General features: G+C 49.4%; 4 protein-coding genes across 4 annotated transcripts; 3 read left to right on the forward strand and 1 right to left on the reverse strand.

The window, feature by feature from the left end:
• Positions 1-81: 81 nt before the first annotated feature.
• On the forward strand, positions 82-3,096 carry BP5553_06715 (Uncharacterized protein; the record flags this gene model as incomplete). Its single annotated transcript, XM_032015338.1, has 4 exons — positions 82-167; positions 221-340; positions 388-1,227; positions 1,341-3,096. 4 exons carry the CDS (start codon positions 82-84, stop codon positions 3,094-3,096), a joined length of 2,802 nt encoding a protein of 933 aa, XP_031868759.1.
• A 926-nt stretch (positions 3,097-4,022) lies between these two features.
• On the forward strand, positions 4,023-7,390 carry BP5553_06716 (Uncharacterized protein; the record flags this gene model as incomplete). Its single annotated transcript, XM_032015339.1, has 2 exons — positions 4,023-4,152; positions 5,058-7,390. 2 exons carry the CDS (start codon positions 4,023-4,025, stop codon positions 7,388-7,390), a joined length of 2,463 nt encoding a protein of 820 aa, XP_031868760.1.
• A 446-nt stretch (positions 7,391-7,836) lies between these two features.
• On the forward strand, positions 7,837-8,838 carry BP5553_06717 (Thioredoxin-like protein; the record flags this gene model as incomplete). Its single annotated transcript, XM_032015340.1, has 3 exons — positions 7,837-8,082; positions 8,133-8,342; positions 8,404-8,838. 3 exons carry the CDS (start codon positions 7,837-7,839, stop codon positions 8,836-8,838), a joined length of 891 nt encoding a protein of 296 aa, XP_031868761.1.
• Positions 8,839-9,860: 1,022 nt separating this feature from the next.
• On the reverse strand, positions 9,861-10,945 carry BP5553_06718 (uncharacterized protein; the record flags this gene model as incomplete). The annotated part of the gene is made up of 2 exons (XM_032015341.1): positions 9,861-10,469; positions 10,568-10,945. The coding sequence occupies 2 exons, from the start codon at positions 10,943-10,945 to the stop codon at positions 9,861-9,863; spliced, it is 987 nt and encodes a 328-aa protein (XP_031868762.1).
• Positions 10,946-12,885: the final 1,940 nt, after the last annotated feature.

Genomic DNA, 12,885 nt, shown 5'->3' on the forward strand with positions numbered 1-12,885 from the left:
ACGAATCTGAAAGGCACGTCTAATGATCGCGTGCGATGTGCAATTGAAATATCAAACGTCTCTAATCTACTCGTAACGCTAATGTACCGCCTTGATGAGGTGTCATCTAATGATGACTGGTATGGGGAGGTGCAAGCTCTTGCTGCTGCCAACGGGCCTATTGATCAGTATAGGTCTTCACTTGAGCAGTTGAAGTCAAAATTCACATCGACGCTTCTAGTGGACTAAAGATTGGCAGTGCGCTCAGTTGGAAATTCAGCAAAGAAGAGGTTGCCAACATACTAATGAGAATTGAACGGCTTAAATCACTCACCCAAATCGCACTTGAGATGGATCATTTGTAAGCATATTTACACCAGCTAGAAACATAGTGACTAATTAGAGAAGCAAATTGTCTCAAGCACTGAAGATCGACACTACTGTTATCACAAGTACAGTCAGGTCACTACAAGAGAGTCGGGCCAGCGAGCAATTTCGCGTTATTACGGACTGGCTATCGTCGACTGATTTCCCGGCTCAACAATCCGACTTTATCGGCAGAAGACAGGAAGAGACAGGCCAATGGTTCGTCGTATCACCTGAGTTCACCAACTGGCTTCACGGAAAGAAGCGGGATCTATTCTGCCCCGGCATTCCTGGAGCTGGAAAGACAATGATTGCAGCAATCGCCGTTGATCATATATGGAAAACCTTTCAAGGCGACAGTGTCGGTGTTGCCTACATATACTGCAATTACAAAAGACGGGAAACGCAGACTACTATAGATCTATTAGCTGCGATTCTCAAGCAGCTAGTGCAGGAGCGTCCATTATATGGAGAATCACTTACAGCTCTACATACGTTGCATGTTAACCGGCGGACTCGTCCATCACTTGATGAGATTTGCACTACACTTAACTCTGTTCTTAAAAATTACTCTAAAGCGTATATCATTATCGATGCTTTGGATGAATGCACAGACAGCGATGGTACTCGCAGCAAACTGCTTACTGTACTCCGCAGCAGCCTACAGACCAAAACTGACACAAGGTTAATGGTGACATCCCGTTTCGTCTCTAGGATTGAGCAATCATTTCAAGGATCCCCAATGTTGGAGATCCGAGCCAGTGAGGCAGATGTGAAACGATTCGTTACCGGCCAGCTGCATCGGTTGCCAATGTGCGTCCAGCGCGATCCTGAATTACAGGCAGAAATACAAGACGGGATCGTTATGGCAGTAACCGGCATGTGAGTGTTTGTTCTATCCCAAATACTGTAGCTTACCATAGTGAGGTTTCTTCTGGCTCGCCTCCTTGTAGATTCTCTACGAGGTAAAACGACAAAAAAGGCAATTAGATCAGCTCTCAAAAAGCTCCCCAGACAGCACTAAATGAAGCCTACGATGACGCGATCGAGAGAATCGAAAGCCAATTGCCAGAGGAATCCGAACTAGCAAAGAACGTGCTTTCTTGGATCACCTACGCTATGAGACAACTTACTACTAAGGAGCTTTCTCATGCCCTTGCTGTCGAGGCAGGCGAGTTAGAACTCGACCAAGACAATATTCCTGATATTGAAGACATAGTCTCCGTTTGTGCGGGCCTAGTTGCGGTTGATGAGGAAAGCGACGTCATTCGATTAGTTCACTACACTACGCAAGAATACTTTGAGCGTGTGCGAGAAGCTTGGAATTCTAAAGCTCAGGAAGAAATCGTGTCGACATGTCTAACTTACCTATCCTTTCAAACCTTCAACACCGGCTGCTGCCACAAAGATGCAGACTTCGAGAATAGGATTAGGCAGAACCCGTTCTTAGACTACTCTGCTCGATACTGGGGAAGCCATGCCCTTACCGTCCAGCAGACAACTGAAAAGCTAGCTCTACCATTTCTCCGCAACATGAATCAAGTTTCATGCTCAATACAGGTTATACATAATGCAGATGGCTCTAGTGAATCCTTTATAAGAAAAAATGTCACAGGTCTACACGCTACAGTACTCTTTGGATTGACATACTTGTTACAAGAGCTGATGCATAGCGACGGAAATAAAAATTGCATACATGCAGATGCACGAGATTCGAATGGTCGGACACCGCTGTGGTGGGCAGCGAATACAGGGAATGAGGCAGTTGTAAAGCTGCTTGTTAATAGGGATGACGTTGTAGCTGACTCGAAAGACGAATTGGGTCAGACGCCGCTATCAATAGCAGCAAGTAATGGGCACGATGCAGTTGTGATACTACTTATTAAGCGGGACGATGTCGTTGTGGACTCAGTAGACTACAACAGAAGGTCACCACGATTATGGGCAGCACATAATGGGCATGAGGCAGTTGTAAAGCTACTTGTTGAGCGCGACGAAGTTATAGCTGACTTAAAGGACAAATATAGTCGGACACCGTTATCGTGTGCAGCAAAAAATGGGCATGAGGCAGTTGTAAAGCTGCTTGTTAATAGGGATGACGTTATAGCTGACTCGAAAGGCTTGTTGAGTCGGACGCCACTAGCAGAAGCAGCAAAAAATGGGCACGAGGCAGTTGTAAAGCTGCTTCTTAATAGGGATGACGTTATAGCCGACTCAAAGGACAAATATAGTCAGACACCGTTATCGTCGGCATCAGAAAATGGGAATGAGGCAGTTGTAAAGCTGCTTCTTGAGCGGGATGACGTTGTAGCTGGCTCAAAGGACTACAGCGGTCGGACGCCACTATCATGGGCAGCAGAGGAAGGGTACGAGGCAATAGCCAAGCTCCTTATTGAGAGGGATAACGTTGTTGCCGACTCGAAGGATAACGATGGTCGAACTCCGTTATCGTGGGCAACATCGCGAGAGGAGTGGCGTAGATTGCGAGGGCGGGAGGCACTCGTAAAGCTACTCCTTCAGAGGGATGACGTTAACGCCAACTCGAAGGATAACAACGGCTGTACGCCGCTATTATGGGCAGCAGATGATGGGTACGAGGCAATGGTAAGGCTCCTTATTGAGAGGGATGACGTTGACCCCAACTCGGAGGATAACGAAGGCTACACGCCACTGTGGTGGGCAACGGAGAACGGGCACGAGGCAGTCGTGAAGCTGCTCATCGACCGAATAGCGAAGGATAAGGAGGCATAAAACAGAGTATCAAATCAAGGCTACTGAAACGATCCCAAACAACAGGGTATCAGATCAGGACAACTATGCCCCTCCCAACTAGCCAGCTCCAGCTCCAGCTCCAGCGACCAACCCCAAAACCATCAATACAAAAATTCCCACATCGAGACTACTGACTGACTGTGACACTCAACGAAACAGCCCCAGCCCAACCAACTGCCGCGAACAAGAAAAGAACATAAAAACCGAAAAAGATTCAATAAAAATTCCTAAATTCCCTAAACGTTTCTTCTCACACTCACTCCCCTCCTCATGCTGCGCTGTGGCTGACAGCCTACGAAGTAACAAGAACACAAATAACAATAGAAAGCCGCCTTGGACTCGGTCAGAAAACGGCAATAAAATAATAGACAGATGGACAAGAGGAGACAAAATGTGGAAAAAAGATGCCAAGCCCCAGCCCCCCGAATATAAATTATTCTCTGCTGATTGGCAAAAAACAACCAAGTTTATTGATTTCGTCACCGAACTCTCATCCCAGCCCCCCTGCTTGGCGATGACCCAATCCCACGCTCCCGACCTGTTGGAAGCGAATTGACTGCAGGATGGCCGAAACATCGTGGCACGAATCGCCAGGGCCGTTCCGCCCCGCCAACTTCCGTTCCGCCCAACCTGTTCCCGCCCCCACAGGTTGGCGAGTTGCTGGTGTCGTGGAGGACTGAGTGAGTGATGACGACGATGATGATGATGCTATGTTGGTTTAGAGATCGAGCACCGAAAGTAGAAAAATAAGGACGTAGAAAGAGATCCGCTTGAGAGACGGCGTAAACAGCGGTGGTGGTTCGTTAAGTGCTGATCTTGGCCATACCACACACCCACAAAGGCCTTCCAGCTCCCTTCTCTTGCATCAGATATCCCGGTCTGCAGTGCTGGACGCGCATCAATGCATGGACGTAGAGTGGACAAACTCGACGCCTCTTCTGCCCGCCTGGTCCAGTTCCAGTTCATGGAGTCCTGCTCCGAACACCTGGCGCATCAGTCGTCCTCGAGTCTCCTTGGGCTCAAGCGCAGGCTCAGGTACTTGCAACTCAACCTAAACCCAAATCAAGCGAGGTCGAATCCTTGATTGACAGTACTTCCTTTCCTCGAGACTCCCAACCTAGTTTCATTCCCAAAGAAACTTCGTACAACCGCAATTGAATGCTCGCGCAATGAATGTCGAGCATGATCCTACTACTCCCGCCATCCGACCATTGCCTACCTACTTTCGTTGCGCTTCAATTGCATGCGCCGAGTCTTAAGAAGCGCATCGTTCGTGCGCGAGGCGCTGGCAGCTGCTGCCCTACGCTGAGTCGCTGTCGTTGTTGGTCGCTGAGCGGTCGTTGCCAGCAGCGAGTGAATGCGCAAACGAAGTGACTCAACCGCCCGCGCAAACCCGGATGCGCAACGTCCTGTTCATATCAATCGACTCGGGAAGCAGCAAACGAAGATAGTGCGAGCCGGAAAGTCGCAAAGAAGATCTCGTTGGGTTGATGTTTTGCTTTTATTCGTCGCTCCTCTTTTGATTTCGCGTTGTGCGCGCGGTCTCTGTCGCATGTTGTCTCGCTCGGCTGGCCACTCGATTTTCGTCCCCAGCCTTCTCAATATTCCAACTTTGCGCCGCCGAGAGCTATCGGTGCCTTTTCTCTCGCACCACGCTCGTTTTGCGTTCAACTGCCCTTTCACTCAAATTACATTCCAACCTCGCCGGGATTTTTGAGTGTGGGACAACCATTTCTGCACCATTTTCCGTGCCTCGATCCCCGATAGAGCGAGTCCACAACGCCCTCTCACTGTCACACCAAACTAATTCACAACCTGGATTAAACAATCATACAATCATACAGCCTCTACGACCTTCTCAATCTCCATTCTACCCTTCGACAGGGGATTGTGAATCGCCTTCACCTTGTCGAACCCACCCCAATCACCGTTGCTCGCAGCCGCGTTGACGACTCCAGCCCAATCACTATCTAACGACCCTTACGATCTTGACGACCCTGTAACGCCCATATCCACGCAGCGCCAGCAGCAGCAGCAAAGTTTTTTACGAAGAACACACATTGAAGCTACCTCGGCTGGCATCTCACCACCTCCAAAAGTCCGATTTGCAGACCAGCCAAAAGACGATACTCAGAAGCCCATTCATGGTTTTGAAGACGACCTTGGTACTTCAACTCTTGTAGAATCCAGTTCTCACCAACACTCGCCCGAAGCCGCGAGACGACCCCACCGTGCATTACGAATATCAAAACGCACCGCAAGTGCTGTCCTTTACGCCCTAGAAGAAGCCTTACGGCGTCCCTATCCTTTTACCCCAGATCTCGTCGAGGAGAACGCCTCGATGTCAGATCTGTTCGGTGGAGGTCCTTCAGCATCTGCTGGTAATGGACGTGGTAACAATGGCAGCTCTAGAACTCAAGGTGCCCCGGGAGCTACTGGCTCGCCGGGGATCAAAGGTCCAACTGATATAATGCGCGAGCGACGGGCTCGGGAAGCAAGAAAGAAAGCAGAATTAGAGGCCAAAGAAGAATTGGAGAGAGCCAGAGCGGAGGAGGAAGCTAGAGCCATAGAAGAGAATAATCGCAGGGCCGCTGAAAGGAGGGCCGCTACTGCTGCTGGCGCTGCGGCACAACAGAGAGCCGCTGGAGAAAGTGGTCACCGTGGATCTGGTGGTACCACTGGGCAGAGAATCTCGGATAATTCTCAAAGATCAGACCGTAGGTCTGGTGGCGAGACTGGCCGTCCCCAAGAAACATTACAGGGCGTCGGGAGAGGGGGCCGTGCTGTTGGCGGTGGTGAAGCTCCTCCTTCTGCCAGACCCCGTCCAGCTCAGTCACAACAGCAATCGAGACCTGCCCAGCCCGAATCATCACGGCCTAGGCCTCCTCAGCCCCAGCCTATAGCAACCGGTGCCGGGCCTACGGGTACCCCACGAGCTGAAAGCATTGCACCAGGAGCAGCTAGGTCATCATTTCCCCACGCATTCGAACGCTGGGAGACATTATCCGCCCACTGGGAAGGACTTACGTCGTTCTGGATTCGCAGACTAGAGGAAAACAGCAATGAAACTAGCCGTGATCCTCTATCTCAGCAACTTTCTCGACAAGTGACTGATCTATCAGCGGCAGGCGCTAATCTATTCCACGCCGTGGTTGAGCTACAGCGCTTGCGAGCTTCTTCAGAACGCAAGTTTCAGCGATGGTTCTTCGAGACTAGGGCAGAACAAGAACGTGCCCAGGAGATCCAGGCAATGACCGAAGCTAGTCTTGAGCAGGAACGACGAGAGCGCGCTGCAGCCATTGCCGATGCAGTTTCCAAGGAAAGAGAGCGGTCGAGTGCCGACAAACAGTTAGCAGAGATGAAGCGCGAGCTCCAGATTTCCAAGGAGGAGGCGAGACGTGCATGGGAGGAACTCGGAAGGCGAGAGCAAGAAGAGCGCGAAAGGACAGCTTCGTTGCGAGACGGCCAACCCACAGTCGTAGGAGGTGTTCAGGTTGTCCCAATGATGCCAAGTGTTCCGAGCAGACATGGCAGCACTCGTGAAGCGCCGCCAACCAGAGAAGAACAATATCCCGCGGGATCTTCTGGAAGCACACATGAACCCGAAGGCCCCATCGACAGTGATATCGCATATCAACAGTACTCCCGAGCCCAGCGAGCTGAGCCTACCGACCCGTTCGTTGAGCAGAGTGTCCCACGATCCAGTCGATCTACCCCAGTAGCAAGTCCCCCCGCAACTTCGGCGGCTTATGGCTATGAGTATTCTCAAGCTCCAGCCGTTCAACCAGCCTCAACATCCGCTTTCTACCAACAACAACAGGGCACATCACTTCATCCCGTCGAACTCGACCCAGCACTCGGGCCTTCACCAGGTTCTGAAGGCGCGTTCAGCGACGAAGAGTACGCAATCAACGAAGAAGGCCAATTCATACGAGATGCCAGGGGCAACAAAGTACGGTATGAGGCCTCAGTTTCTGATGGGGGTACGGATGAATATGAGGAGCATCCAGGCCGGGTGCAACAACAATATGCCCCAACGACAAGTGCGGGCCAAGGGCGCGGGGCAACGACTGCTACAGCTGGAAGAGTGGCAGCCCCCTCTGGCCATCCATCAACAGAGCCAGGTATCGACTATACTGGCGCTGGATATGGTACGGGACTTGAATGGGGGGCGGTCCCTCGTCACCACCATCCGACGAGATTGAGCGACGTGTTGGAGGAAGACGAGCGTAGTCGAACAAGCGCAAGTCAGATCAGCCGGGGGGCTCAATAATGTTCAAAACTAGCTTTTCATAATTTGTTCATAGAGTTATATGTGAGCGAGAGGAGTGAAGGCGTGCAAGGACGAATAATTGGCGTTGGAGGTGTTTAAGTTGTGTACTAAATTGAGCGAAAACTTGCAAATAGCCAGCATAGCGCATGGGAGGAGGTCTATATTTGTAGGATTAGTTTTATAGCCTGGCATAGCAGCATGGAGAAATTAATTCCAGAGACTTACAGCTCAAGAAGGTTGACAAATTGACAGAGGCTGGAGTGGGGAATGAACGCATATGTGAAAGAATGTGATGCCGCTTTTGACAACGTGGAGGATATAAGGGCGGCGGCGGGTAATCTGTACACTAAGCCCGGTATGGACAGCCCAGCTTCTCTAGAAAACATCTGGATATCAAGACACCGATATCAGCTCATGTGTTGATTTAGACGTGCATGTCAACAACTATGTCGAAATTTACCACCCCAAGTCGCAGACTACTCTCGACATTCTCCCAATCTCTAAAATATGACAAGTCGCTCGCGACTCCTTGTCAATGCCGCCGATTAACAACCACTGGCACCTCAATCCGGCCTCGAGCTCAGCAATCTCACCTAAATCCAGCTTCCGCCCACAACAAAAGACCATTCAGCGTCTCATTCCCCCGGTCATATAAAACCGTCGAGGAGCAAAAGTCACGATATAAATCCGGCGTATGGCCCCCCGCACCGTTACCCAACTATTAGCGCTAACATTATTAAAGCCCTTTTCATGGCAAGCCGGTATCCTTTTCCTCTCGGCGGGCGTCGGCCTCGTCTTCTACTTCCGCTTTGAAAAAGCACGCATGGAGCGGAAGCGCGTAGCAGAAGCTAGCAAAGGCGTTGGGCGACCGAAAGTCGGAGGACCATTTGAGTTGGTCGACCAGCATGGAAAGCCATTCACAGATGCAGATATGAAGGGGAAATACTCTCTTGTGAGCAAAGCCCTACCCCTTTGAACATTAGAAGCTTCAGAGATACTAATTGGGGTAATAGGTGTACTTTGGCTTCAGCCACTGCCCAGATATCTGTCCCGAAGAACTCGACAAGATGGGCCAAATGATCGACATCGTCAACGCATCCTCCCTTCGCAAACCCTCCACCCCCCCTCTCCTCCCTATCTTCATAACCTGCGACCCCGCCCGCGACACCCCCGCAGTCCTTGACGCCTACCTCTCGGAATTCCACGACGGCCTCATCGGCCTTACCGGCACATGGGAGCAAACCAAGGACGTCTGCAAGAAATACCGAGTGTACTTTAGCACCCCGCCGGGAGTGAAGCCAGGGGAAGATTACTTGGTGGATCATAGTATATATTTTTATTTGATGGATCCCGAGGGCGATTTTGTGGAGGCGATTGGCAGACAGCATAGCCCCCAGCAAGCTGCCAGTATTATTTTGGACCATATGGGAGATTGGAAGAAGAGATAAAGGTATATAAGAGGGTGAGGATAAGGGATTGTGTATGCCCTATATGTTGTACGATATATTCTTGTACTGGATAGAAGGTATTCGCTCCTCCAAGGTGTTTAACAATGCAATTGCTACCTAAAAAGCCTAAGATGCTTCCAGATACGTTTTGAAAGATCTGAGCAACGTTGAGTGTTGGAACTAGGACAAATTCCAGTGTACATCCTTAGCACAGCCAGGATACTCCAATACCCCGATAAAACAAGTCTAATAGGTTACTAAAATTTTGGCTTTCTAACGGCTCCAAGATGGGATGACGTTCTGTAACTGAAGCTTGGACGCTTTGGGGTAAGACTAAATATGAATGCTAACAATTACTGGCTCACGAGTAATTAGGGTGTTGTTGCTTTGCTGGTAAGGCTGAGTATCAATACCTGAGGTTCCCGGCACCTTACCTACCTACCTATATATACCAAAATAAGCACAATTCCCTTAACAACTGGAGACAGGCGACTAGGCCTGTTGGTGCAGTGGGGATATTAATGCCTTTCCGAGGTTGAACCACTGATCAACAGACCACCTAGGATGACTCTGGACGCTCCGCCAGAGATAACAGAAACGTTTCTCGGTATCCCATTTGGAACTGATAATTGGGTATTTCTTTTGCTATTTTTTTCGGAGTTATTATCTTTGATAATAACGCCCTTTTCCTGTTTTGGCTTTCAAATTTTATTTTTTTGCCGTCTCGGCTGCCTCGCTTGTATCAATTGCTGCTTTAATGATGTAATGCCAGCTTTCCTGCTCGAGCAACTCATAACAGTTTTATATCTCCGTTATCAGGGCCAAAGACCATGTTCAAACGTCCTCAAGATGCAAAACGCTTAACTTGAGCCCAGGGTTACATAAACCGCAACACAATACACAACTTCGCCGTATACTTCGAATAGGACGAGACCAATACCGGGAGATTCACGCAGACTTCACCTAAAGCACAGACTCATATAGGGATTGCTCATGAAGGATATTAGCAACGCCAAATTCTATTATAATTCCCCGTTCCTTACGGAGGCTGGTATGGGATCGAAAAGCGCGTCTCCAATCCTCTTCACCCACCACCATGGAGCATAAACATCATCCTCGTCGCTCATCCCAGCATCATGATATTCCCAGCCACCCACCCCACCGAATCCCGGATACATCGCCCGCAAGTTCCTGATGGTTTTCTGTAAAGCATCAATACGGACAAACCCATTCCGTTGTCCATCCTCCGCACAATCAAGAACAACCATAACGACTCTCGAGGGATCCCACCCGGCATCCACAATCGACTGATAGAAAGGGGGCCCTCTGGCGAAGCCTCCGTAGAACAGCCCGTTGTACCAATCAATCAGCTTCTCGTCAGACCCGGGAACCGTGGCGAAGGCCTCTAGGTCGAAATATGAGAATTTTGACAGGTTTTGCCCAAGTTCATCGCTCAAGGCTGATGCCAGTGGTGTCATGGTAATGAGGAATCCCGGTTTCATATCCCGGCGCAGGGCATTCATTAGTCGGAATGGGACACTGACATCCACATGTTCTTCGATATCCACATCGAGCCCGTCTATGTCGTACTTTTGGAGGAGATCGCGGAGAGGATGGTAGTATGAATAGAACTAGTAATTGGCAATGTAAGCATAATCTCGCCCGCTGAGGAATTCATTTGGCCACGAAGAGCGAACTAATCTGTTGTATAGAGCGTCAGCTAACTCACCTCTTCATCGGTCCCATTCAACCTCTTATAGGTTCCCCCAGCAGCACCTCCCAACAACGCCATAACTTTTACATTATTCTGTTGCAATATCTTCACCTCTTTCCAGATTGTATCCCAGTTGGGCGAGTCAAACGGATCGTCATTCAACCTGATTTGCCCAGGATCTTCATGCAAGTGCATTGAGGCCAATATGACGTGAGTGACTCTAGTCTGGTGTTGAAGCATTGGAAGTAGCGACAGCGGTTTACCATCTGGTTGCTTGAATGTTTGAACATACATAACAAGTCGTGCATCTGGCTGTGCCTGGGGGGGGGAATAACTAGCCACGGCTTCGCTGAACAGGGCCAGCAGCGAGAGGCCGGCGAGTGAGAACTTCATCTCGGAAAGCAATCCCAATCCTCAAGCCATCTGGCTATCACGACGACCGCCAAAATTCCAAGAACAAAGATCAATCAAGCACGATTGATCTTCAAAATGATGCAAAGGTTTGCAACCCGGAGACACTTCTCCATGGTTGTTAGGAGGGGCCAAAATAGCGTGCATCGTAAACCCGATCGGACACGTTGCCCGCGGATCGAAAAAGGCTATATTCTTATTCCCCTTCTGGTACGGAGCAAAGAATTAAGCATCAAACAGCCTCGTCTAGAGTTTGTAGCGGGGATGAAGCTCCCCGGGTCAATTTATTTTGCGTTTTGCCGTCTCGGCTCGCAGTTGCAGATCCTTGTCTGTCTGGTGACATCGCGACCCAACTTCCGATTTTCAAGCAGAGAAACGGATTTATGTTTTCCTATGTCATATCCCATAGGAGTTGAAATATGTTTTGAAAAAAAGGGGAGGTTGAAATGAAATTTGTTCAAGCCGTCAGAAAGAGTGGCACTTTGTCACTGATTCCAGTTCCTGCGCTCATGCATCGTCAGAGATATGCGTTTGCATTTGAGTAATCTAAGGAATCTAGTTATTCCGAGATTGCCCCCTTCTTCCTGTTATTCACAAACACCCAAAAAAATCGGGTTAAGTTTCTCAGTCCACATGGTCGAGAATAAATCAACACCCACCTGATGCTGGTTTGTTGCCAAGTGGCTTCCAAGCTCCAACTGAAACTGCCAAATTGGTGCTGCTCCATTATAGAAATATTTCATATCCGTTTTAACGCATTTCAGACCAATTTGTTTCATCTCTAGTCTCCTTCGAACGAAGTCTACAGACGTCAATTACACTCGTCGTCGAGCTTCCTAGTAGAGCTTCCTGGCACGAAAGGGCCACTAGAGTGAGTCTGCATGCTACATGCCCACACGAGCATTTAGTGAGGCAAGAATCAAGAAATATCTAGTTGGAAAGAGTTAGCTGGATTTACAACATGCTTGGGAAATACGAGTAGCTAGAGGGCCTCTGGCTGGCTGCATGTGTAAACGAAACTTACTAAGCGTTGGCAGCCAGAGTGCAAACGGCCAAGTTCATATCCTAGACGGAAGGGAAGTGGCACTGCCTTTACCAACAAGTTCCCATTATCCTTGGGATAGAATTCCAACCTTCGGATCTCACGTATAGATACTGAAGCTATTTCCATCCTGTTGGCAGGAGTTCGTGAAACCTTGGTACCAACAACGCAACAGGCTCCAAGGTTTTCTGAATGGCTACGCATTCCGTAAAGTCTAAGTGCTGACAGTCTTCTGTTTGTTCTCCATCTTAATGCATTGGTATGCATGTTTCCAGATTTTCTATAATATGAAAATAGCAGCATGGTGCCGGTAGGTTGGTTTCAGTTGGATATTGGAATTTGGACTTGGAACTTACTTGAGTACCCCGCCAGCCTCTCGAAACATTTGGCAATTGAGCAAAAGAGTGCCAACCGCACCAGCCTAGATGCACCTTCACAGCCTTGAAGTGCCAACCTTTTAAATAACGAGTGTGCAACGGTTGGTCATGATAGAGGAGAGTTCACATGAGACCCTACACGTGACCACACCGCCATCGGGGAGACTTCCGAGGTTCCTCCAGGGATCCGCCAGCATGAACGCCCAAGAAATTACGCGTGTTTTGAACTTGGACCAGAACTCGCAGAATTGCGGCTGTGAAACATCGCCATGGCTGAGAATCGCCCACTTCTCGGCCTTTGGCTCTTTGAGTCTCGACCGCGGCTGAAAAAAAGCATGCTATTGCCCGTCGGCGACCAATCATTATTGCACAACCCGGGGAACGAAGCCTTGGTGTTCGTGCTATCGCCTGCACAGCCTGCCCTGTTGGCTGACGCCGAAGGTATTCGTATTTACGTGTTGCGGGTTTTCAGTAGTCTGAAGCTGGATGCTCGCCTCGTGTCT

Source organism: Venustampulla echinocandica (genome assembly GCF_003357145.1).
Source record: "Venustampulla echinocandica strain BP 5553 chromosome Unknown scaffold_4, whole genome shotgun sequence".
NCBI classification, from domain to species: Eukaryota; Fungi; Ascomycota; class Leotiomycetes; order Helotiales; family Pleuroascaceae; genus Venustampulla; species Venustampulla echinocandica.